Raw genomic sequence first — 26,892 nt, 5'->3', positions numbered from 1 at the left:
ATTCCAGTGACTGCAGCAAGCCCACTTGCTGTGTCATTTTTTCCCCCTACAAACTAATAGATTCTGTGCATGTGTGTGTGTGTGTGTGTGTGTGTGTGTGTGTGTGTACACGGTTGATTTTGCAGGAGTGTCAAATCTCATCCAGCAGGTGTGTCAGCTCAGCAAAGGCCTCCGTCTGCTCAACCTCTCCAAGACCTCATTCTCCTCTAAAGGTGTGTGTGGCACACATGCAGGAGCCAGTGCCCCCTGCTGGAAACCTTCACAGTCCCTCACACACCCTCACACACCCTCACACTCCGTTCCAACATGCTATCAAGTCAGAGGATGCTTTTTAAGCAAGATTGTGTCATCAAAGTCTGTAATTAATTCGCCACAGTGACGTAGGTGTGCATTACAAGCAAGGATTAAAGCACTTCGGCAACCGTTATTTTATGTCGTCCCCCTGTTTCCACTCTGAAATCCACTATTTTCCAGTCACAGCAGATCCTGAAGTGTTTATAATGCCGCAAAAATTGTAGCAGATGTATCTGAAAAAGCAGCTTTGACACTGGTGACTCCTTCCATAAATGTAACTTAAACATCACTTTAATTCCAAAATAAATCATAACAGTGATCATATAAAAATATGGTAAATATCAAGCATCTTCTTTTAGTGGTCATATATTGTATAAATGCATAATTTCTTTCTTTCATCAGCGGAAAAACACTGTATGGAAATTGAATCAGTTGCAGAACAGATCGATGTGTGTTTCCCATCGCCGCACTTCTTCTCCTGTAACCCTGACATTTGCAACATGACCCAATGATTCAATTAGTCCTTACATTATTGAGAAAATGACTCCGTTGATTATTCTGACATGGCATTGTAGAAACCTCTGACAGAACGTTAGATCGCTAAATAAACATCCGAAAGCAAACATTTATTAAAGCCAGACAGAAAACTCATGTCCTAGCTGTATATATGATTTGGAATGGAAAATTATTTGGACTGAATTGGCCTTGTTAGCTGCGTTTGATGAGGCATGCTTTTTGAAGATGTGGCACACTGCCATCTGAGCATCGTCTACCTCCAAATCTGGGGCAATGATCCATGATTTGTGGAAATTTATTTATTTATTTATTTATTTATTTTTTAAAAATAGTTGGTGTTCATTTCCAAAAATGAAAAGGGGAAAATGTAATTCAGTCCCTGATGACGCTTCAGTTTAGAAGTCATTAAAATTTTAAATATAGTGCTTTAATTGTTGCTTTCATCATTAGAGCTCCGGAATGTTCCAGAGAACATTAGGAAAAACAAACTCGTTAAAAGAGTCTTCTGATTAATCTGATTATAATGCATTTATTATGCCTGGGCTTGGTCGTAGTTTTTAGGCTTTATCCTGTTAAACAGAAATGTTATGGATTGATATGATGTGCATAGAATTATATAATATTAATTACTGATTGCTTTATTGTTGTTTATTAGTGATTCATTCTTGTGCTTTGTTGGAAATATTTTTGAATACTACTTTCTGCTATTTCTTACTCCTTATTTCCAACATGTTCCATTTGGACTTTTTTTAATTAGCCACAAATTAAAAAAAAAAAATAAAGCTTGTCACTGAGAAACTGCTAAACCCAGGATTTCTTCTTCTTTTTTTTTTTCAGTGCTTGATTTTACTGCAGTTTTTTTGGTTTTCTAAATTTGCACTACAAATTGCATTGTGTTTGTGCTTTTTTTCTTTTCTTCATAAAACGACTTTTGCAAGTTGCTCCAAATATCAGGAAGCAAAAAAATAATATCCCAGAGGGACTTGCATTTTAATTTAATGAAAAACTCTGACACTGGAGACTCCAATAATGCTAAAAAAAAAGGAAAAAAAAATCTAACTTACAGAAATGAATCAACATCTTTGGTCTGATTAGATACAGTTGAGAATTGCACAGTGCACTTGTGTAGAATTATAAAAACATGCTTTGTAAATTGTATATATATATATATATATATATATATATATATATATATATATATATATATATATTACTTACTACTAAACTATAAGATTTCTACCGTTCTGACCAATTGTGAAAATAATAATCATATTTTGGATCCAAAATAATGTTTTGGATCATCCTGTAATTATCGATTCCTAAATTAAACTTGCTCCTGGAAAGCATTTTAAAAGTATCAAGAGCTATCAAAACAAGCCCAGGATAAAGTGTGACATAGTAAAGCATGGTGGTGGTAGCATTGTGTTGTCAGAATGAGCGTAGCTTTGGAGATTTGGACTCATTCTGCCACAAGAGCTTTATGAGAAGGTCTGGGGTGCAGTCAGTGTTCCAGTTATTCCCAAAGGTGTTCATTAGAGGTTAAGGGCAGGGTTCTGTGCAGGCAACCTTCATTAACCTTTTCATGGACTTGGATTTGTTCAGGATTGAGGGCAAGATGAACAGAGTCAACGGGGTAAATAAAAGTTTGTGAAATGACTTCTAGTTTGAGAAGAGACTTGTTTGAAGGTTCATCCTTCCACCAGGTTAACAACTCTATGCATGTTGTTAATGCTACTTTTTCCAAACCAGCAGTCAAACCTAAAGGCAAATCTGTAGCAAGACTTCAAAAACCTTTACACACCCCAAAAGGACAACTGGGGAAGATAAGCTTTTAGACAATCCAAAAATTGGGATTTCTCAGGCATGCCCCACTATACACTCTATAGCCACTCTATACACACTATACACTCTATGCCCCACTCTTTACTCTATAGTAAAGACACCAAAAGGACTGATTATTATAGACACCTGACCTTTACATCAGTATGTAGTTCTTCCCCAAACTGTTGCTATAAAATTTGAACTTACAATGTAAAAGAATGTCTTTAGAATTCTGTAGATTTACAGTTTTTCCCTCTCTGACACTAAGAGGCCCAAACTTATTCCAGCATGACACTGTACCTGTGCACAAAGCCAGCTCACATGAACACATGGTTTGCCAAGATTAATGAAGATAGAAGATCTTGAGTGGCCTCAACTCCACTGAACACCTTTGGGATAAACTGGAACACCGACTGCACCCCAGACCTCACTAACGCTCTTTTTGTCTTTCCAGAAGAATTGAGGTTATTCTAAGAAACGGGATGCTCAAAATATATGTACATACTATAGAATCCGATGGCGTGGTATCCTCAATGCTTTAGTGTTTTAGTATGTACATCTCATTTTAGTTTTTAGGGAAGGAAATGAACATCACGGCTATTTATAGTGCCACCAGCCACCAGCTCCAGCAAACAATCTGTGAAAGTGACTGTACTCTCTAATGTATTATTCGTTATTTATTGTTTTTCCCCTCAGGTGTTAGTTCTCTGTCTCAAGCTCTATGTTCCAGTGATGACTACTCAAGCTCTCTTCTGCATCTCGACCTTAGCAAGAATCCGGGCATTCTTTCAGGGGAGGATGCTACGGTTGGTGCACACGCACACACACGCACACACACGCACACACGCACACACACACACACAAGCTTAGGGCTGCTTATGAAAAATTGATGGTATTGTATCCATCTAAAGATTTATGAAGAGTAATCCAAGAACAAAGCGCAGGGTTTTACATAACACAACAGTCAGAAATAACAAAAGGTTTTTAGACACATGCTAGAAACTGGCAAGACTTCACAATGAGCTAGATAAAGAAAGAAAAATCACACAGCTTCGGTTTTGAATCTGTAGCTCAGGCACACACAGACCCTTGCTCGCTCGCCGTCTGTCTGTCTCACATCCTTAAACTGTATATCTGCTCTCTCCTGCTTGTGTAGAATCTGTACCTGTTCTTGGCTCAGCCCAACTGCTTAGTGCATTTGGATCTCTCAGGCACAGACTGTGCAGTGGAATCGGTAAGTCTTCCTAAATAAATGACTCAACAATTCCGCATTATCATCGCATTCGGGTCAAATTCGGGTTGCCAATTTAAGGATGTTACGGATGATATTTATTAACTATATATTCACTTCCTTGAAGTTTATGTTACTGAGTAAACACTCAGTTAAATAACAGCACATTATTTTTTAGTCATTATGTTCATTATGAGGGTTAGAGTACGTGGGACGTCTGCCACACAAATCTATTTAAAAAAAATGCTAAATCTACTACTACTATCCAAGCTGCTGTTACAGAAATCGAACCAACAAACAGATCTGAGTATTCCACAGCGCAGTGGAGCAAATCCGTTTTTATTTTGTTTTCTTTTCAGCTGTTTGGCGCTTTGCTCCGAGGCTGCTGTGCCGATCTCTCCTACCTGAATCTCTCTAAGAACTCCTTCTCTCACAGGTGACTTGTCAGTCAGGCTTCAGCACTGACCATGAATGACGTTTGGACTGTCTGCATGCTGTAAGCTTACTGTCTCCAAACATGGTAGTAGACCGTAAAAGCACTCTGTGTAATAATATCTCTCTAACATTGTTGGTTAGGACAGAGTGGCTTCCATTAGTCAGCATTGTGTGTGTGTGTGTGTGTGTCTTAGAGACAGAGAAAGAAAAAAAAAGCTGGAGGGTGCAGACATACAGGAACACAATGATGTATATCTGCCTGCTGAAACTCCCCCTGGAACCCACAACTGCAATAGCATTCTAGCTCCATAACTGCATTATGAGAAATTTTATGAAAAATGAGACTCGTTTGAGCAGAATTTAACTCTTCAAATCCCAAGTTGCTCCGTTTCTCTCGCTACCTCCGTCTCTCTCTCTCTCTTTCTCTCTGCCCGAGTCATGATGTGAGAAATGCTTCGTTTGCTAAACAGTTTTAGATAATAAAGAGATAGATAATAATGATGCACACAGTATTGCATAACAGCCTTACATAAGTATTTCCCCTATTGCTCTGAAACCCTTAAATTACTTCTGGTGCGTATCATCAGACTTTCCATTCAGGTGACTTCTGCAGGCAATTTAAGGTGTCTCATGATCTTAACATAAATGCACCTGTTCCTTAAAGACACCAGATATTGTTGACTAAAACGAACAGCAGCATGAAGCCCAAGGATCCACTAAAATGAGTCTTTCATATTTGACATCAAGCCTGTTATTTTCCAAAAAAATGTAAAGAATTTGGCACAGCTGTTCCTGAAGGAGGCTGCATTAAACAGAGAAGCAATACCCAATGTCATGGTACCACCACCATGCTTCACTTTCTTATGCCAGGGAGTTTTTTTTTTTTTTTAAAGAAATGCAGGTTGCAAATTGTTAAGTACTTAATGTTTTATAGATCTTTTGATCTCTTACACTTAATTTGAATCCCCCAGAGCCCCTTTTTTTCCCTCATATCAATCAATCACATCAAGAGTTCACAGTGCGAATGAATGTTTCTATCAGAGTGATCGTGTGTAATTAAATACTGTTTTGCGTCATTGGGAATATTCAGTGGCTCGATGTCTTATAGACTCTCAGTCTATCCGCTGACTGGTTCATTTTGTAACACAAGGGAGCGCATGAATATGAAAGATTAGCCATTATGCTCTTTGCCCCTGAAACATGCATGCAAACTGACACACACACACACACACACTTTCTGGGTCGAGCTTGGGGTTTCATCTTGCCGTGGTGTCATCCATTATGGAGCATGTTTGGGTTTTTGCATGTGCATGAAGGTGGCGTCAGACGCTTTTGAAGCAAAAAAGGGAATTTAAAAGAAAAAGAGATTCATCTTGGAACCTTCTTTTCCCTCTTCTCTCTCTGTCAGGAAAGCGAAAGAAACGCTGCCTACCTTCCGTCAGTTCTTTACCTCAGCGTTCAGCCTCAGCCATCTCAGCATGGCCTCAATGAAGATGCCCCCAGATGTGCTCAGGTGAAACACCACCACTTACGATTTACATTAACATGAGATGTGCTTTGATTCCTTATAAATAAAGTATTACATCATGCGTAGCATAGAACAAACAGTACAGTGTGAGGAAAAACCGACATATCAATCCATTCCGTACTAAATTCTCTCCGACTCCGTGCCCACGCCAAATTAGCATACCTAACCGAATCATGCTAGCTCATTTCCATTCTTACACTCGCTTACATGCGCTAGAGGATTCTTTTAACTCGGAGAACTCCTGCCTTATTTCACCATTTTTATTATTTTATTATATTTTATTATTACTTTCGTAACACTATAATCCTAGAAGCATACATGCCATATTCTGTTTATTTCTTCTACTTCCTTTTCTTTTTTATTCTCTCCAGGGCATCCTAGACTACTTGTATATCTCATCATTTGTTATGAAATTATTATTTTTTATATCATGTGACAGCAAAGCAATGAATAAAATCATGTAGATACAAGCCAAGAGCTTCAGTTCATGTTTAAATCAAGCATCAGTATGAAGGAAATTTTAATTTTTTTACTCCTATTGCTGCCATATGGGCTGATTTCAGTATTTTTAGAAATGGATGATCTCTTGAGATTTTCGCTGTCTAACATTTTTATAGATTATATTTTGTACATATAAAAAACCTTGGATGCATGAATTTGAAGCAGTTCTGTGATTGGAAACTTCTTGTTGAGGTTTTGTGACAGGAAGGCTATGGTTAGTTACAATAATGCTGAGCAGAAAAGCATCCCAGAACACAGCAAATCTAACCATTTTTGGTTTTCTGGAACTATTCTATGAAAATATTGCCCCTAATAGGCTAGGTAAAAGATTGTCTACTTTCATATGAACATAGATACAACAAAAACAGCCTCAAATTTCATTTTTTGAAGAGTTAAAAAAAAACAACAAAAAGCCAAAAAAACCCCATCAAGCTGCAGAGTGCAAAACCCATCAAGCTGCCGAACGCCTATTAATAAAACGACCAAAACAAACCTTTTGCCAAATCTGCTTAGCACTCATAAAAAATCCCCAGAGCACGGAAAATATGGAAAACACCTACAAAACTTGGCTCCAAAGCAAAATAACTGATCAGATAATTATATCAGAAATATAAATAACTAGTTCAAAACATCTTGTGTGTCCATGGTTTTGCTTTTCTCTTGTTATTGACCTTGTAGGTTAATTTATCAGGTAGTGTTCATCAATAGCACTGCAGGTTCGGTTCACTTCCTGCAGTTTTGTTTACTTGGAAGCGAACCAACAACACCTTTTTCAGGTGGACTTGTTTTGGTCCACCTTCGAGTGTGAACCGCACTGAGGCGGAAAAACGTACAAGGGTTCGATTCTAACGGATTAAACGGCGAATATGTGAAAGCACATTGACGCTGTAGAAAAAATGAGCTTGCTTAAGATACAGGAGCTTTGGCATTTATAGCTTGATGCATGTATGTTTTTCTCATTAGGGCTCTCTTTCTGGGACTGTCATCCAACCCTCATATCTCTGACCTCTACTTGGACATCAGTGGTTGCGAGGTACATCACTATACTACTCACTTTTCTCTTTCCGGGGAAAAACTTCATGCCAAAATCCATCAAGAGGAACTCCAGGAATTCCAAGGCATCCATTTTTCTCATCAGTTTTAGCTCCCTTGCTCTCTGGTTTGGAAGAATGCCTTTTCCTTATGTGTACAGTCTGTTCTTTTCCATCAGCACTGTCCCGTCTGTAGTGTTGCATAAGCAGCAAATTGATGAGATGTCTTAAGGTAATGTGTTTGGGAAGAAGCATGTGCTGGTTAGTGCTGTTATTTTGGGCGACTCCGGACGAGAGGTGGAGTGGGAGGTGGAGATGATAACAATGGAAGCCAAAGAATACAATTCCCTTTTTTTAATAGACAGCTACATATGTTTTTTTTTCTAATTACAGAAAAGCAATTACACATGAATGCAATTGAATAAAAGCATTCAGTTATCCCTAAGCGGCTTACAGAAATCCAAGTGTAGATTTACATCCGTAACAAGCAAACCAGAGGCAGAAATCTTGAAGCAGAACCAATTTAGAGCATTTCCTTATATCATTTCTAGCAAACAGTCACATTTATTTTTTTTATGTAGTGTCATTAAGCGGAACTGCACTGTGTGTGGGTCTATGTTGTTGTCTACTCATATGCATTTTCTATTTTTGAACCACAAAAAACCCTAGGAACTTTTTACCACCCTGCAGAACTCGCTCTCATTATGACACACTTTGAACCTTTTCTTAAAATACCATATGAAACCACTCAGGCGTTTGCCTTGTAATCGAGCACGGCTAATTATTTCATTCTTTTTATGAGCTTCCGCTACAGAAACTAACATTCATTGACTGGTTTAATATGTATTACACTCTGTAAATATGTAATGCTTCATTGCATACTTTATACTCTCTCTCTCTCTCTCTCTCTGCTTCTTTCTCTCAGCTCAGATCAGCAGGAGCAGCAGTGGTAAAGGAATTATTTCCCCAAGTCTCCTCCATTAGTACCCTGGACATCTCAGATAATGGTAAGAAAAAGTGTCATTCCACCACACCTTGTAACTAACTCTTACACTCGGACTTAATACAGAGTGCTAGGTCAGCTTATCCTTCAAATCTTGTGGCTTTGTTAGCAAGATGAACATTTTTATTTGTTATGAGTTACAATATAGTGAGATCCTAGCCTTGTTCCCAGGCTTAAGGGCTTCGCTAAAGGGTTCTCTTAGTGGTGCTGTGGATTAACCCCTTGACTTTCTGGTAACCCAGAGGCTTTAATAATAATTACAATGAGGACATTATTCAACATATTGGCAATATACTAGACCCGAATTAGGTTTATTTAAATGCTTAGCTCTATATGCTATTAAAAGTAATGCTTGAAAAATCTGGCAACCTTTCAGAACTAAACCCTGATGATTTGCGCAATCATACTATTGACATAACTCTGGCATACAGCTCTTTGTTTATTAACCCATATTCTAATTGAGTGTGTGTTTAATTCACTTCAGGCTTGGATGCGGACCTTTACTCGGTCATCCCAGCCTTCTCTCGCCACCCCTCCCTCAAGCATCTGCTGCTGGGCAAGAATTTCAATGTCAAGGGCAGGTATGGAGCAGATGGCTCAAACGTGCACTAATAGTCCATGTCCATTGATGCAGAGCTTGTTTTGAACCTTGGCTAACCTTTTGAGAACCAGTTTTAAGTTGCATAATCAGAGTAAACAAACGTTCATTGTAAGGAAAATTCGGCTTAACTTTTACTGAAACTCAACCTACTCATGATGGGCGATATTGCTTCAGGAAATCAGCAATTGCTACTGTTTAGTAAATAGAAAAATGTATCAAAGTTAGCTAGGTTCATGAATTTAAAATAAGTCAATAAGCAGCATTGACATAAAGCTCGATTTTGTTGCATTTGAAATAATATACAACAGGGGTCCCCAACCACCGGGCCGCAAACCGGTACCGGGCCATGGACCATTTGTTACCGGGCCACAAAGAAAAAATAAGCTTATAAGTTTATATATATATATATATATATAACTTAAAATTATATGTATTTTATTCTTTAAAAAATTGTCACTTACGCCCGCACTTCACTCCCGCATTTGACGTAGCCGTGGGTTTTTCCATACATCAGTAATGCAGAGTTCACGCTGCACGATTTTAGCCCTGAATTTCAATCCCAGACTAGATTTACGAAATTGCTGACAAATGCCCTAAATTGGAGGCAAATCAGAGCTTGTGCACGCGAGTGACAATCGCACAGTGTGAGTTACCAAAGACGCGATCTGAGAGAATCACTGATGGGAGAGAGAATCTGAGCAAGTCGCTGATGCCCGTGAAATATTTGGTATGCTAAATATCTGGACCTTTCGGTGACTCAAAGTCATGTAGTGTGAAAGGAGTTGACTGAAAAATACCTCGGCGATAACCTACAGCCAATGAGAGAGCAAGATACAGGGCATAGGGGTGTTCAGGAAGGAGTTATAGACCATAATATCAGCAAACATGGCTTTGGTTGGAGCACAATATTATAGTTTAATAGAGTTTATAGGTTTTTATCAGGAAAAAATGTCTTAAATATTGTTATATCAGAATAAATAAGCTTTACAATTACATCAAACTAATAAAGCAAAAACATTTGCTTGACCAGCTGCATTAGCAGCAGCACATTACAAAATTATTTATTTGTTCAATTCTGCAGAACACACAATCCTTGTCCCCCACACTGACCATTTGGATCCCAAACATTTTGCGGGGTACTATTTCCAGTCTCGATCGAGAACTCTGACATTACGTGTGATCTAGCGTTATTTCCTTATTATTTTTCGCCTACATGTGGATGTGAAACGCAGTTTGTGGACCAGATAGTGTTGTCTGTGTTTCTTCCTATTGTGAAGTCATGCAGTGTGTAACTTCCTGTCGTCGATCCATCATGCAATGTGAACACAGCAGTGACTGAATGCTACCAAAGATAGTCGTGCAGTGTGAAAGCAACAATGATCCGACCACTTTGAAAATCGAGCAGTGTGAACCTGGCATAAATCTAGCTAAAACAAGCTCCCTCTATCAACCAACCAACAACCCCCCAACCCCCAGCAGTATGGATTATCTTTGATCCCAAACCTTAACCATCATACTTCTTTCAAAAAAGAATTCCAGGATTGCTGTAAAATTTAAACACTGCCGGTTGTTCACATAATCACGGCATACCTTATGTATAAATTGGGTTGGAAGGCTATATGAGGGATTTTTTTAAGCAGAGCCTGTATTTAACTGTGTGCATTCCTATATAGTTCACTCATGCATTACATAGGCATCTCACTTCTTAATTTCTGTCTCTTTTCTCTGCAGGTTGCTGGATGAAATCCTACAAAAGCTTGTGCAGTTAGTGCAAGAAGAAGAGTGTGTGAGCTCTCAAAGATACACAAACACTCAGAGACGATTACCTCGGCACACAAAAACACACTTTCTGCTCCTTTGCAAGCATGTACTCTGTAGTCTGTTGTGTTAATTAGAGTGCAGCTGAATAATTTATCATTTTGTCTTTCTTACTGCCTCTGACTCCCTCTGAATATGTCATTTATTTCATTTTCTTGACTTCAAGACTTCCCTTTGCACTGCAGACAGTTTTTGCTGTTCTATGCTGATCACAATCTGTGCACCCAGATTGTACTTATACAATACCAGTGCACTAGATATTACCTGTTTTTTTCTCTCCACTGGTAAATCTTATCCCTCTATTTTTGTCTGCAGGGTCTGCAGAGTTTGTCCCTAGCTGACTCCAGACTGCGATCCAGAGGAACGGTGCTGGTGAACGCACTCGGCAGCAATGCATGTCTCAGGAAAGTGGATTTGAGTGGCAATGGTCTGGAGGACACAGGGGCTAGGATGCTGAGCAAAGCCCTGCAGATCAACACCACTCTCAGGTACATCAAGGTTCAAAACTACACTACAAAATGATTATTGTTTGACTAAAATCTATTGCCAAAATAACACAATACTGATTGTTATATCAGATTTAATAATTCAACATTCATATATTGCATCATTTTTGAAGAATACCTGAAACCTTTGCTCAGGGAGTGTCTTGTTAAAAAGAAAGATGTAATGTTTTGATAGCATAATATAGTTAGCAAAATATATAATAAATATAAAATTAGATGACATCTGCTCTATGACTTGAGAAAAAACAACACACAGGAAAATCTTCTACAAAAAAACCTATGACCAAATCATTCCAGAGCAAATAGCAAAAAAATAGGTTTTCACATTTTAGTGCCCCCTAGTGCTCAAATAAAATAGCATTTTTTTGTTCACCCTGGACATGCGGTCCTGGTAAATATATAAAATTTTCATGTTGATCCATTGAGCCATTTTTGAGATATGATCTCAGATCCAATTTGTCAGCTTTGCTTAAAAAATTTGTTTCTGTCTTACAAACAAACAGGTTTGAATATCAAAAATCCTTCTGATTAGATTGATGTACATTTGTCTGAAGATCATTTGAGCCAAATTTGGTGAAGATTGAACAAATCAATTTTTTGTAAAGTTTAAAAAAATAAAAACTGGCGGAATGGCGGAAAATCCAATATTTCCACAAATGAGGTGGAAAAGGATTTTCCATTTTTTGTATATTAAGAATTATATTAAAAAACAATTATAAATGTTAAAAAAAAGTTATAAATGTATCTTAAAGTTTGACCCAGTGGTTGTGCTAAGACATTATTAAGTTGGATTGATGGGATGTGCTGTCAGAGGAAAATAATCAATAATAGAGTGGTGTGATGTGGCCTGATGTGAAGTAGAATTAGAGTCGCTTCCTTCTTAGAGTTATTTCTTTTTTTGTGTGTGTGAGTGTGTATGTGTTATTTCTCTTAGCCTATAGCAGTATACCAATGTTTATGAATTTATTTATTAAACAATTACTAGTCATACTTTCTCCCTTTATAGTTGCATGTAATGTAGTGGAAGCTCCATGAAAGAAGTTAGTTCCTGTTGATTCTCTCGTTATTACAGCTATAAGCAGTTTTTTTCTCTATATATTCTCTCTATTCCAGTTAAGTTATCTAATAACTCTATTCCAGTTAAATTCATAAGTTATCCAATCAGAATAATCAAGCTTATCCTCGAGGACTTGAGGATTGAATTGAATTGAATTCATTTGAATTGAAATCATAATTCAAAGACATTATCGTTTGAGAGATCTTTTAAGGAACAAAGAGACATGATATCAGGTAACACAACTGAGAACTACAGTAACTCAAGGGTGCTTATATATACACTGACTAATGAGACATTGACTAATTAGACCAAAACAGCTGAAGCAGCAGGCGAGATCAGCTAGTAGACAGAACATAAATCCCTGAACACAAAGCCAAATTAAAGCCCGTTATTGCGTGTCAGAAGGAGGAGTGTTGAGGGATTGGTAGTTATACTGAAATACAGTGCTGAAAGCCGAGACGAACATGTCTGATGTTTCCTTACGTCCTAAAAACAACCGGGAAAGCACAATTTTAATATATTATGATTACTTTCAATGTTTCATTTTTAACAGCGTGTGGTGATATTTATTTAGCATTGTTGGAAGAAGTCTGTAGTGTCCGATACATGCCTATTCAGCCTAGCATGCCTTTGGTCTGAGGGAGGAAACCAGAGTTCTCAGATAAAACCCTTGAAGCACAGGGAGAACATACCAACCATTAAAGCCCTGTTTCAAGTGAAACGTTCATTAATGCTGTTATTGAAATCAAAGTCAAAGTGCACCACCCCACGGTTGATTATTTCCCTCTAACACCACAAGCTCAAGTGTTTTATTGCTTACTTGACAGATGTATTTGTACCGTTACATTTTTATTTCCTGTTTTTAGGAGCGTGACATGGGATCGGAACAATACGACAGCAGCTGGGTTTCAGGATGTAGCACGCTCTATGGAGCAGTAAGTCCCACACACACTTACTTCCACTCTACAGTACACTCCAAACTATTCTATGACTCAGTTATTTGTTCCTTTTTTTAAAATAGGATTTTCTAATCCTAGCCACTTGACCTCGGAGCCTCATTTAGTCACTGTATCTGGGCAGGTTAACTTGGCTGAATAGAGCGTGAGCTATAAAGCGAGCTGTAGAAGATCCGTTGATTTTTTTTTTTATGGTGGATTGGGAATATTTTCATGTGTTGCTGCTGCTTCATAGATATGTATTTATCTCTCTGGCTCTGTGTCTCTCTGGCTTGCTGTCTCATTTCTCAGTAATTTCACTCTGCAGTGTATGCCTGTACCACTGAGCGATGTTACACAGGCATACCGCAGTTCCCCCGAGAGGACGGAACAGGCAATGACAAAGGTGAGCAAGCGGAAAATGAACAAAAAAAATGATCAACTTTACAGGTACGGACAAAGAAATGGCTGCAAGCGGAGCTCACCTCCGGGTATTACAATTTGATGGAAATGTAAATCATAATGGCAGGAGGTTACAGATAACAATGATGTAATAGAGTTTCACACTGCTTTATGAAGCAATGATTATATTTCAAGTGTTTATAGCAGTACACAAACACACTACCATACACACTTCCAAACACAGCAGGGTTGTTCTGCAATTTCCCTTCAATGCTGGCAACACACTGTAACCCAATCCACTAACTCAGCACCTTGTGTCTGTGCTGCTGCCTCTACAGTGTCATGGCTCTGCCCACTCACACAGGTTCCAGAACTTTCTCAAATGCAAAGCGATATTTCAGAAGAAATATTATAGATTAAGATTTGCTGCAAGAAGCAATGACAGATTTTATAGAAACATTTCTTTCCCTTCCTTCCTTTCATCCTCTTCCCTCCTTCTGTCCTTCGTTCCTTTGTTCCTTCGTTCGTTCCTTCCTTCCTTCCTTCCTTCCTTCCTTCCTTCCTTCCTTTATATCTTCATCATCCCTTTCTTTCTTTCTTTCTTTCTTTCTTTCTTTCTTTCTTTCTTTCTTTCTTTCTTTCTTTCTTTCCTTCTTTTTTCTTACCTACTTTTTTTATTCTTTCTTTATTACTTTCCCTTCCTCACCTTCCTTCTCAAGTTTTCTTCTTCCTTCCTTCCTTCCCTTAATTTCTCTTTTCTATTTTGCCTATCAACTTCTTTCCTTTTTCCCCTTCTGATATATAGCAGATCTTTCTTTCTTTTTCTTTTTTTTCTTTCCACTCTTTGATTGTTTCTTTCTTTGTTTTTTTGTTGCCTTGCTTTATTTTCCCCTTCCTTCCTTCCTTCCTTCCTTCCTTGCTTCCTTCCTTTCTCCCTTCCTTCCATCTTTCCATTATTCCTTCTTTTCTGCCTTTCTTCCTTTCATCCAAAGAGAAATTTTGGACCAAACTGTAGAACCTGCAACTTTCACTGCTAGTACTGACCAAGATTTATCAAAATCGGGCAATTGTTTATTCTGGTGTTTTTTCAAAGACAGAGTGACTTGAAAAAGAGAGTTGCTCACAGGAGAATTATCTGGCTGTGGCTGGGCTCTTGCCGAAAGAGTCCGAATTGAAACTTCAATTGAGATTTCAGTCTGTCTTTAAAATAATTGATCCCAGTGCTCCTGACCTTTTCCGCTCCCTGGACCTGCCTGATTCATGCTGATGCCCTACTGTTTAGAGTTCTCATAATGTAGAGACCACTCGCTGCTGCTGAGGAGGGCCCCATATTATGGGAAAAGATTATTTATACTTTACACCATGTGTCACCCAGATGAGAACGGATTTCCTTTTGAGTCTGGTTCCTCTCAAGGTTTCTTCCTTATATCGTTTCGAGTGTTGCCTCTGGCATGCTCATTAGGGATACTTTGCTAAAATTAAGCCAGTAATATATATTTTTTAATTTCCACACATTTTTCAGGTAAATTAAAAAAACTTTAGGTTCCTGTATGTTTATAATCGTATTATTATCCAGAAGTTCTGATTTTGAAGGTGACTTTGAAAAGTTAAAAAAAAACAACATGCTTATCTTGACTGTCCAAGCATTTAATTAGAGTCATTTCCATATGACTGGAATGCTTATCTGAACATCATTGTCAGTGTCGAATACGCAGTTTCTAACTCCAATCTGCTCTCTGTCTCCCCTGTCTTCCTCTCTCTTTTCCATCTGTCAGATCCAGCGGGCATTGTTAAGAAACAACCAGACTCAGCGCTTCTCTCGGAAACAGGCTCTCAGACTGCATCAGGGCCTGGTGACTAGCACTGCTGAGCAGGTACTCTTACCATGCTGACAGTTAGCTGATGCAATAAGCAGGAAAAGGTTGCCGAGAACTGAGTTTGTTAGCAAATATAACCAAGACTGGAAGACAGCTGTGACTGTTAATGTCTGATAAGTTATGCATGCCGAACTGGAACATCACTTTCTCAGGTTGGTAGCAATTTTATATTACAGTGGTACCTCTGTGTTCGACCTGTTCCAGAAGTCTGGTCGAATACCGATTTGGTCGAACACCGAATTATTTTTCCCCATAGTAAATAATGTAAAACGAATTGATCTGTTTCAACTCGATGGCTGATCTCACAACTTTGCTCTTGCCAACACTGATGCCTGATTTCCCCTTTTTTGGAGACATGGCTACTGAAATTATACCACAATAGATAGCGTGGGGTTATAACACAAGCACTGATGTTTTCAGAACAGATGACCCGCATGAACTGCTTCATCTCTATTGTCTACGCCAGGGTACGCCGCATGGAAAGCGTGTGCGGCATGGGCGTCGCTAGGCCATTTTTAGGGGGGCTTTAACATTTCTACTCAGCCCCCCTAAAACTTCTGCGATTCTCCATAAACTCCATAAAAATGATCTCCTCGGTCCCCTTTAAATTTCAGATGAAAATGACGGCAGACTTCGGCTCCTCCCCGTCTTTCAGCGCGTTCTTCAATCCACAGATCGCGGCGTCACAGAGCGAGGATCAGAGGACAAGTGTGTGTGTGTGTGTGTGTGTGTGTGATCAGGAAGACTCGTATTTGGCTTGTTCAGTACTCAAATGTTATACACATCTATGCAATACAGTGGAATGCTGCAATAAGTTTACCATCCTACCCTGTTAGTCAAACCTTATTATTAATATAAAATATTTTATTTATTTATTTATTTTTTACTATTATACCCTCATTGGGGTTGAGCCCCCCCTAAATGAAAATTCGTTATTCGATATTCGTTGCAGTCCTGTATGAACACAGGGTGGTCGAGCACTGAGGTACCACTGTATTTTAATGTTATCAGGGGGCCAAGCACCAAAGATGCGAAGGTAGTCTATAGTGATTATAAATTTTCTTCTTCCTCTTCTTCTTCTTTTTCTTCTTTCTCTTCTTCTTCTTTTTCTTCTTCATTCCTCCATTTTTCTTTTCTTCTTTTTCCCATTCCTTTCCCTACTTTCTTTTCCTTACGTTCTTTCCTAGTTTAGCATTACTATTGCAGGCTCTTTCTTTCTTTCTTTCTTTCTTTCTTTCTTTCTTTCTTTCTTTCTTTCTTTCTTTCTATTCCTTGCCTTGCTAGTGCCACCAGTAGTGTAAAATAAAAGACTCTTCAACACAATTGTCATATAAACAAAACATCACTTTCCTCCAATTCACTGGGACAAGCCCAAGATCCATATTTTGTCCATGACGCCACAAACCAGTTCACATTAATATTAACCAGTGAGCTGAACTGCAGCTGACACTACTCTCAGAGCAGCTGTTACAGAAAATGATACCACTTTGTAAGCAGTGTTGAATATTTCATTCTGAATAAATCGCAGTTTTATAATAGCTTATTGTTTACTTAGCACCAGCTCATTCACTCGATCCGAGATTGCTCATTAAAAGATGTCTTTATAAGTTTTCCATCACAAGAAATTCATCAGGAGTGAAAATTATCTTCTGTCACGGACATTCCATAGCATTAAACATCATTAATATAATAAACCTATTGTATTAATAAATAGTAAGTAATTCCTTTTTATATCATTATAATAATAAATAAAGGAATTAATAAATTATTATTTACATTACTTTTAATTATTAAAATAAATTAAAATAAGGATTAAAAGATAGATAAAACAAAAATAAATAAAGGAATTAAAATGAAGAAATACATCCCTTGTTTTTTTCTCTCTTTCAGGTAATGGAGCGCCTGTGTGTACGCGTTCAGCAGCAGGTATGCGTATTAAGAGCAGCAGGTGAAGGAGAGGATTTACAGGCAGCCAGACAAGTTCTGAAGGAGGCCAGGAACTCTCGCGCTGTGAGTCTCAGAGGATTCATGAGAAAAGCAAACATTAATGTTTATGCACAGTTATTTCTAGCTGATTGTTAATAACTGTCGTCTCTGCTCGCTCCCAGCTTTACCCTTCACTGTGTGAGCTGGCTCATGTGCTTTCCGTAGATGGGCCAGTTAGACAGAAATTGGAGTCTCTCACTGGAGAACTGGCAAAAGCAGCTGACAAAGAGCTACAAGTGAGGGTTTTTTGCTCGTTTTGTCCTCTCGGAGGTTATAGTATGGATTACTATCTTATTAGAATTATTAATAGAAATGGTTTATCTCATTACACCATTCTCAGTAATAAGAATATTTTTTCTCTTGAAGTATTGATCTTGACCTTGACCCTTTTTTTAATTTATTTCTAGGTGATTGTTGACTCCATGGTGTCTCTATGTCGGGAATTGTGTCCCCTTTCAACAGCTGCAGCAGAGCATCTTTCTCCTCCTCTCTCTTCTATCTCTGAGCGTGTGTCCATCCCTCGTTCTGATATCCGCACTGCTCTGATGGAGAGAGCAGCCCAGGACATCAACCAAGCTTTAGAGTAAGAAATTAGGCATAATTTCTAAATGAATACTACCAACTATATAAAAAAAGAGTTGAAATAAAAACCTGGTGTGTCAGTTGGTGTGAGTGCTAACACACACACACACACACAAACAGTTTATCTTCATGTAATTGTATAAGCTAAGGCTTTACTAACCATGAACTCATTCTTTCTCAGAGAAGTCAAGATGTCTGTGGTTTCCTATCTCACCAACTCAGTAGTGGACCAGATCCTTCAAGAGCTCTATGCCACTCACAAGACACTGGTACTATGAAACTCCATTACTATTCTCATCAGCGTTGCCAGGTTTTAGCTAAATTTCCAAAGGAAGGAAGGGAGGGAGGGTGGGAGGAAATAAGGAAGGAAGGGAGGGTGGGAGGAAATAAGGAAGGAAGGGAGGGAGGGAAAGGAAGGAAGGAAGGAAGGGAGGGAAAGAAAAGGGAAGGAAGGAAGGGAGGCAAAGAAAAGGGAAGGAAGGAAGGAAGGTAAGGAAAGGAAGGAAGTGAGGAAGGAAGGGAGAAAGGAAAGAAGGGGAAGGAAAGGAAGGAAGGAAGGGGAAGGAAGGGAAGAAGGAGGGAGGGAGGGAGGAAAGAAAGAAAGAAAGTTTTCTTTTGATATAAAAAACACTACATGAATGAAATGTAGTAGCTTGTATAATAGTACAGTATAGTGCCAGTCACAGCAGGAGTGGTTCTGTACATCACAGATACACTCTCCTTTTATTTGCTATAGCTTGTATTTTACTCAAATGGAGTACGTGCTCAAACAAGATCATGGTAACTGCAGACGTTGTATATGTCATTTTGTGGACATATTTTAACCCTGGCAACCCGTGATGTGGCGACTGGCATGCACTGCACAGTTAATGTTTTATATTAATATCTAAAAATGTATTTAACTTATGAAGAGTTTTATTAATAATTCTAGTCATGTTTTTCTTCTGGTTGTAGCTTCAGCAGGTGGCTCGGGTGAGGCGAGTGGATGACGGTGCACCGGTCCGTCACACGCTCCGGCATGCTGACACCGTCGACACCCCCGAGGACGATTTCAGTATCAGCATTGTAAGGAAATGGGTCCAGTGAATGACAAATTTTTACATCCACCAGTATTGTATTTTAGTGTCTAAAATTGATTAACAGAAAATGAGAAAAAAATAATGAAGCTAGCCCACATGATTCTGTTTTGATATTTTGACACGCACCACACTACATCTACTCTCTCTCTCTCTGTGCTTAGGATACAATAGCCATAAAGAAGCGCAGCTCCAGGACACGACGCATCCGGCCCGTCTCCACCAGGCTGAGTGAGTCACACTCTGACAGCTGCCACCAGGACAATTAGACACGTCTGACTCAGTAGTGAATACAGCTCACAGATGAGTGAAGGAATAATATGAAAGGATGTCATGCGGTGAATCAGCATTCGAGGTTCTGCCCTGGTTCGAATCAAAGCGCTGCTTACATGAGCCACTTTTGTGGCACTGACAAATAATTGAGTGTAAAATCGGTAACTTGAAGAAAAAATACTTAATGGCCACTTTAATAGGAACACAGCAAAACCGAATTATCAGTCCACAGTGCTAGTCATTCTGAAGGAAGGGAAGAAAGGGATGATGAAAGTAAGAAATAAAGGCAGAAGGGACGGACAGACGGAAAGAAGGAAGAAATGGATGGACAGTCAGAAAGAAAGAAAGAAATTCATGTAACATCGGTAACTTGACAAATACTTAATGGCCACTTTATTAGGAATCCCCCCAGCAACCCACAGTGCTAGTCATTCTGAGATGCTTTTCAGCTCACCATGGTTGTATTGCCTGGTTATTTCATTTACCCCTAATGTCTCCCTTCAACCTTTTCCTTCATCCAGGTCTAGGTGACGATCCCAACTTGTCTCCTTCACTTGCAGCACCTCGTCCATCTGTACCGCTTTCTCACTTAACCTCTTGGGATAACTTGTCCAGCTTGCCTACCCAAGGTGCACCTCTGCGTCACATAACCCACATCAGACCCCGTCCACCGAGAAGGCATCGACCAGGACACACCCCTCCAGATATGGTAAAGAGCAGATGAATGCTCACACACTTTACAATATTATGGCCTCTTAGGGCTTCACTATGTTGCGAACACGATGCAGTAGGAACATGATATATATAGAAATAGATAAAACGTAAAATAATAGGATCAAGCGCTATTTTATAAATGAGGGTGCATTGCATTGATTTTTTTACAAGCAGTACTTTATGCAGAAAAACTACATTAGCCATATATTTTGTGTACCTACAATAACTAAAATAGAATTTGACCCAAAATACCTAAAATAACCCCCAAGTTTTGATGTTGTTTTCTGAGCCTCGTCACATAAATTGCATTTTGCTTCAACTTCAAAGGCCGCAGGCGGGATTTCTGTTTCCTCCTGCAGATCTGCTTTTCTTTGCTAATCGAATTAATCTCATGAACTAAACACAGGCACTTGTTTCACATGACAAGATGCAGGATCCTTAAACTGTTATCTGAGCCACAATTATCTACAGGATCATCTAAACAGCCACAGGCCTGAAATTTAAAACAAGCAGACGTCCATGTTGCCGTGATTCTAATCGCTTTCCGTTTGTCTTGCAGCATTTTTCTGAGAACGGAGGGGTGAACCTGCTGGATGATGGACTACCTGATTTCTACACCAAGAGAGTCTTACCAGACAGGTGTTTCCTTTGCTTGAGTTAATAAAATATAAGCCAGAGAACTCAGCTTCATGCTATTTACAGATACTATATATGCCGTTACTGATTTTTTTTCCAAGAACAGCATGACCCAAAGTGGTTTATTCCTCTTATAACACAGCAGTTTGTGAACGCTGCATTTTTTTCTCTCAAGTTGATAAAAGGTTATTGTAGAAACTGTAAAAGACTTTGCTTCTGACTGTACCTAAAAAAAAAACAATATTTAGAATATTCAATATTTAGAGCTGCTGTTACAGAAAATGTTGAATTCTTGAATCTGTTTGGTCAGAATGTTTTGACCTTTTTGGACCAGTCAGAATAAAGAATTCAGTAACAGTGTTTTATAAATGCCTAAGAAACTAATTTGCACACTTTCTATTGTCTTTTACAGTCAGTTGTCCTCGCATCATGTCCAGTCTCTGAGGCGGAAGAAGAGGCGCACCGTGCTGTCCATTTTTACAGGATTCAGGAAGAACCGTTACTCCGCGTCCTATCAAGAACCGGAGGCTGCGGTCCGGGGGGAAGGGTGTGGGGATGAATGCCGCACCGAGTAAGTTTTTTTTTTAGTTTTTAGACAAGAAACTCTTTTTTTGTTTCTAGACAAGCAACTTGTCGGGATGTAGAAGCGCATCCAATATGCGGTATAACTGAGCCATGCATGTGGGTTGTCTAGTTCTATATTTCATACTGCTGAGTCCTCATTTCTCATCTGTCATTTCTCAGAAATATCATCCAGTCGCGCTACTTACATCAGATCAATAGCTGCTGAGAGGATATGAAAGAGGCTGGAGGCAGCTATAAAGGCAGGGGAGTGGGCATGCAAGTTACTCGAGCATATATAAATCATTCAGGCACATTTAGAAAATGTATCTAAAAGAGTGAGAGAGAGAGAGAGAGAGAGAGAGAGAGAGCAGCTTTACAGAAACCAGGGAGTTGATTTATTATCCATATGAGTGAGCCAGAAGTTCAAGAGGCTCAAGGCAAAACTCCCTGAAACCTCATGATCGCAGTGATTAGGTACAAATCTAAATGAGAATGAAGATAACGCAGATTATTATATATTTTCTGATCTTACAGAAGATTTAAATAGGTGTAGACTCTAAGCTAGAGTACCAGTAGGGACGCTGGCAGGACTAGCTTTGACAATATCCCTGGAAAAGAGAGAGCCAGAAGGTAACACAGGCATGAGGTCACCCTGGGACATCAACATTAAGCCAATCCACCATCAACATGATAGACTTGTAATTGTTTCACTATAAATAACCAAATAGAACGACTATTTTGGGGGGACATCTGTCAGTATCTAATTAAATGTTTTGTTCAATTGTTCCATGTATTTCTCATTTCTACAGTAAGGGTATAAATAGATTTTGTCCTTAACCGGGTAGACAGGGATAGGATAGAAATGTGCATTTACTCATACAAGGCTGGGTGCCTTAATTTATTTTTGATTATTTATTTGCATTATTATTATTATTATTATTTCATATTTATTTATTTATTTACTTTTTTTAGGCTTTAGGACTATTCTTATTCTTATTTTTCTTTTCTTTTACTCTATTTTTTTATTTTTATATTTTATTTAAATAAAGCCTGTTTATTGAATATCATTCATAAACAATAATGATAATTCAGGACAATATTTTTATTTATTTATTTATTTATTTATTTATTTATTTATTTATTTATTTACTTATTTACTATTTATTAATTTAAAACACTGGCTTCATGGCAATTTGTCTTCTGAAAGGGAAGCCCATTAAAATGATTTGTATTTAATTATTTTTGTAGCTTTTATCTATCTACCATCAGTCTGTCTTTCCATCCATCCATCCATCCATCCATTTATCCATCAGTCCAATAAATGGAAGCCCATATAAAACAATTTTTAGATTTATCTAGCTCTTCTGACTTCTGTGAATCCTGTGCTTTTTTCAGGTTCTGATCCATAATTTCCTAAGTCTGTTTCTTTTCATATACCTGGTGTAAGTCGAATTACAATGTGCTGGTATCATTTATGTAAATATATTTGTAAAAAAAAAAAAAAAAACGAAATATTTTGACCAAGTCAAAATATATTTTGTGTTCATTCATTAAATTAATAACACATTCATTTAAATTCTAGCACTGGACCTGAGATGCTGTACTCTGTGATTCGGCACCCTAAGGATCGGGGGGCAGAGACATCAAGAGAGGAAGCCAATGGTGCTCCAGCAGATGAAAGACCTCTTCAGGTCTCAGGCCGAGCTTTTTATGGCATACTGCTACCGGGGATGAGGGCAGTGAGTCCCTCCTGCATCGCACAGAGACACGTATGCTTCATTAATGTTGATAAAAAAAATACAGATTACCTTCCCTAGAATATTATTATTATTAGCCATCATTAGACTTTATTATACCACCTGATACATTTACTATGACAGCATGACTGTAGTAGCTCCGGCTTCAAGGTTTAGATTAATGCACTGGTTCTAATATCATTTCTATAGTAACAACTTGCACAGGGACTGTTAACTATTTACTGTATACTATATATATATAAGCTGACAATTTTTTGTTAGTGCCTTCAAGAGAGAGAAAAACGAGGGGACTCTTTATAGCTGCTTTTAAATGACACCAAGCAGTAACTTGTTTAATGGAGGCTCCACAACATTCAGTGTAACTAGAAATGGCTAAAAAATATGACATGTCATGCTTTAATCAATAAAATTGGAATAAAAATCTAAACAGCATGACCCCAAGTGTTTTACTGCTTAATTAGTATACACACAAGTCATTTATTTATTTTTTACTGACTACTTCCTCCATCTCTCTTCCTCATCAGTCACATAAATACAGCGAAGTCTTCATCTCCTCAGACGTCCCCAGAAACATGGACGATAAAGGACAAAAAGACAATCAAGACGAGCCACGTGTCCAGGGTTCGAACTCGTCCTCCGCTCAGTCCTTGGAGGAAGCGACGGCCAAGTCTCAGCAGAGACCCGAGCCTCCTCCTCAGAGCTCAAAGCCGAAACTGGGGAACATGAGACAGCACCATCTGAAGGAGAATTTTGGTAATGCAGGAGTTTTAATAAATGATGAGTTTTAAAATGATCCCCAGAGTAATGCAAGCAAACGATGAGTAATAGTTCTTGCTCTTTTTATCATTTGGTGCTTTTGCAGAAGAGAATGATGAAGACAGTGCTGAAGAGGATGCGGAAGGAAAGAAAGATGTGGACGATGAAGAAGAGGACATCCTAAGTCAGGAAGCGCAATCGCAGAAAGCAGAAGGACAAACTCCTCCCATCTCTGAAAAGGTGTGTGTGGGTATCAGTGCAGACCTACAGTACAGTTGTCGGTGTTTGTCCATTGACCTTTAGTGTTAATTGCAGTCTTATATCTGGCTTATAAATGATCAGTCCATATTAGTGTTAAATGTCATTCCACAGCTGTATGATTCACCTGAGGAATCTAGCGACGAGGCACAGCTTCCTGTACCAGCGGCCCGTACCAAGTCTCCATACAGATTGGTAGTTTCTGCGGTCGCTCAAGGTAAAAACAAATCACATGTTTTGTGTATGTGTTCACAATTAGTTTTGAAGCACAGGAAAGCTATTACAACACTGCTGGAAGGTGCCATATTCTCATCTTCAGCAGAACCCTGCTACTGGAACTGCTACGGCAGCATCATGCTACTGGACTGCTAAAATAGATGTTTGGGGCCATCCATGATGCCCTCTATCAAGATTGCTTGCAAAAACAAGACAGTTAAAAAAGTTAAAAATTACATCATACACATGTTGAAGCATGGTGGTGGCAGCATCATGCTATGGGACTGCTAATACAGTTGAAGACAAAATGATTAGCCCCCCTGTGAAATTGTAGTTCTTTTTCAAATATTTTCCGAGTGATGTTTAACAGAGAAAGGGATTTTTTCACAGTATTTCCTATTATATTTTTCTTCTAGAGAAAGTCTGATTGCTTTTAGTTTGGCTGAAATAAAATAATTATTTTTAAAAATGAAAAAACTGCTAAGGTCAAAATTATTAGCCCCCTTAAGGAATTATTTGTTTGATTGGCTACAGAACAAACCACTGTTGTCCAATTACTTGCCTAATTAACCTAACTTGCCTCATTAACCCAATTAACCTAGTTAAGCCTTTAAATTGCACTTTAAGCTGAGGATTAGTATCTTGCAAAACAACTAGCAAAATAATATGTACCATCATCATGGCAAAGACAAAAGAAATAAGTTTAGACTTGAGAAAAAGAACTGTTCATGCTCACAAAGGAGGAGAAGGATATACACGTTTATCAAAGCGTTTTCAAGTGTCAAGAACCGCCGTGAGAAGTATTATCAAGATGTTTAAAGAGACCCCCACAGTGGAGAACAAGACTGGCAGAGGCAGGAAGAGAAGGATTTCAAGAAAACTTTGGAAAAAAAAAATCTAGTGAGAGAGGTTTCTAAAGACCAAGAACAACTGCCAGGACACTAGTGAATGACTTAGCAAAGTCTGGGATTGATGTATCAACGAAGACAGTCACTAGAGCCTTGCACAGGAATGGACTGTGAGGTTGCCGACCAAGAAAGACTCCACTTCTGAAGAAGAGACACCTACAAGCTACACTGAAGTTTGCTAAGGACAAACTGGGGAAAATGATGCATACTGGAAACATGTCCTTTGGTCAAATGAATCAAAACTAGAGCTCTTTGGCCATAGAGATGTTGCCTATGTTTGGAGAAAGAAGGGAGAGGCGTTCAACCCAAAGAACACCGTTCCCACAGTGAAACATGGTGGTGGGAGTATAATGCTGTGGGGAGGTTTCAGTGCGTTTGGAACTGGGAATCTCATCAGGGTTGAAGGAACCATGAAAAAGGAAGACTATGTGAAGATTTTGAGAGACAACCTCAGCCAGTCTGCAACAAAACTTGGTCTGAGTCGACGTTTTCTCTTCCAGCATGATAACGACCCAAAGCATACCTCACTTCTGGTGAAGAACTACCTACAAAGGAGCAAAGTCCTTGACTGGCCGGCACAAAGCCCAGACTTAAATCCAATAGAAAATCTGTGGGGCAAACTAAAGTCCAGAGTTCATGCCAGAACACCAACAAATCTGGAGGAGCTTGGGAGATTGGCTAAGGAAGAATGGGCTCTCCTCAGGAGACATGCTTGAAACTTGTTGAGAACTACAACAAATGACTAAAGGCTGTTATCAAAAAAAAAATGGATACACTATTGACTATTAACATCAGAGGGCTAATAATTTTGACCTGTAGACTTTTTTTATTCTTGGTCATAATTTTGTTTCTGTTTGTATTACAAACAGTCCAAGCTTCCTAAATAAACTATGTTGTGTTGAAAAAAACTTTTCTCTCTGTTAAACAGCACTTGGGAATCATTTGAAAAATAATAAAAGATTTTATAGGGGGCTAATAATTTTGTTTTCAACTGTATATACACTATATTGCCAAAAGTATTCGCTCACCCATCCAAATAATCAGAATCAGGTGTTCCAATCACTTCCATGGCCACAGGTGTATAAAATCAAGCACCTAGGCATGCAGACTGTTTTTACAAACATTTGTGAAAGAATGGGTCGCTCTCAGGAGCTCAGTGAATTCCAGCGTGGAACTGTGATAGGATGCCACCTGTGCAACAAATCCAGTCATGAAATTTCCTCACTCCTAAATATTCCACAGTCAACTGTCAGCTGTATTATAAGAACGTGGAAGTGTTTGGGAACGACAGCAACTCAGCCACGAAGTGGTAGGCCACGTAAACTGACGGAGCGGGGTCAGCGGATGCTGAGGCGCATAGTGCGAAGAGGTCGCCAACTTTCTGCAGAGTCCATCGCTACAGACCTCCAAACTTCATGTGGCCTTCAGATTAGCTCAAGAACAGTGCGCAGAGAGCTTCATGGAATGGGTTTCCATGGCCGAGCAGCTGCATCCAAGCCGTACATCACCAAGTGCAATGCAAAGCGTCGGATGCAGTGGTGTAAAGCACGCCGCCACTGGACTCTAGAGCAGTGGAGACGCGTTCTCTGGAGTGACCAATCACGCTTCTC

General features: G+C 38.9%; 1 protein-coding gene across 1 annotated transcript in view; it reads left to right on the top strand.

Annotated features, from left to right (window-relative positions):
- carmil3 (capping protein regulator and myosin 1 linker 3) overlaps positions 1 to 26,892 on the top strand; it is a 52,018-nt gene that overhangs the window by 20,861 nt on the left and 4,265 nt on the right. The window contains exons 12-37 of the mRNA XM_058395777.1: positions 126 to 212; positions 3,328 to 3,437; positions 3,788 to 3,865; positions 4,222 to 4,298; positions 5,706 to 5,810; positions 7,290 to 7,359; positions 8,283 to 8,364; positions 8,845 to 8,941; positions 10,693 to 10,747; positions 11,095 to 11,267; positions 13,209 to 13,277; positions 13,590 to 13,683; positions 15,455 to 15,553; positions 17,447 to 17,566; positions 17,665 to 17,778; positions 17,950 to 18,125; positions 18,306 to 18,393; positions 19,079 to 19,189; positions 19,365 to 19,431; positions 19,995 to 20,182; positions 20,747 to 20,826; positions 21,236 to 21,394; positions 22,970 to 23,156; positions 23,669 to 23,897; positions 24,007 to 24,140; positions 24,273 to 24,375. Coding sequence (XP_058251760.1) covers positions 126 to 212; positions 3,328 to 3,437; positions 3,788 to 3,865; positions 4,222 to 4,298; positions 5,706 to 5,810; positions 7,290 to 7,359; positions 8,283 to 8,364; positions 8,845 to 8,941; positions 10,693 to 10,747; positions 11,095 to 11,267; positions 13,209 to 13,277; positions 13,590 to 13,683; positions 15,455 to 15,553; positions 17,447 to 17,566; positions 17,665 to 17,778; positions 17,950 to 18,125; positions 18,306 to 18,393; positions 19,079 to 19,189; positions 19,365 to 19,431; positions 19,995 to 20,182; positions 20,747 to 20,826; positions 21,236 to 21,394; positions 22,970 to 23,156; positions 23,669 to 23,897; positions 24,007 to 24,140; positions 24,273 to 24,375 — 2,952 coding nt within the window. The remainder of the gene's footprint in view (positions 1 to 125; positions 213 to 3,327; positions 3,438 to 3,787; positions 3,866 to 4,221; positions 4,299 to 5,705; positions 5,811 to 7,289; positions 7,360 to 8,282; positions 8,365 to 8,844; positions 8,942 to 10,692; positions 10,748 to 11,094; positions 11,268 to 13,208; positions 13,278 to 13,589; positions 13,684 to 15,454; positions 15,554 to 17,446; positions 17,567 to 17,664; positions 17,779 to 17,949; positions 18,126 to 18,305; positions 18,394 to 19,078; positions 19,190 to 19,364; positions 19,432 to 19,994; positions 20,183 to 20,746; positions 20,827 to 21,235; positions 21,395 to 22,969; positions 23,157 to 23,668; positions 23,898 to 24,006; positions 24,141 to 24,272; positions 24,376 to 26,892) is intronic.

The sequence above is a fragment of the Hemibagrus wyckioides genome, linkage group LG07 (assembly GCF_019097595.1).
Source record: "Hemibagrus wyckioides isolate EC202008001 linkage group LG07, SWU_Hwy_1.0, whole genome shotgun sequence".
In the NCBI taxonomy this organism is placed as follows: domain Eukaryota; kingdom Metazoa; phylum Chordata; class Actinopteri; order Siluriformes; family Bagridae; genus Hemibagrus; species Hemibagrus wyckioides.
This window is presented reverse-complemented; position numbering and strand designations above follow the sequence as displayed.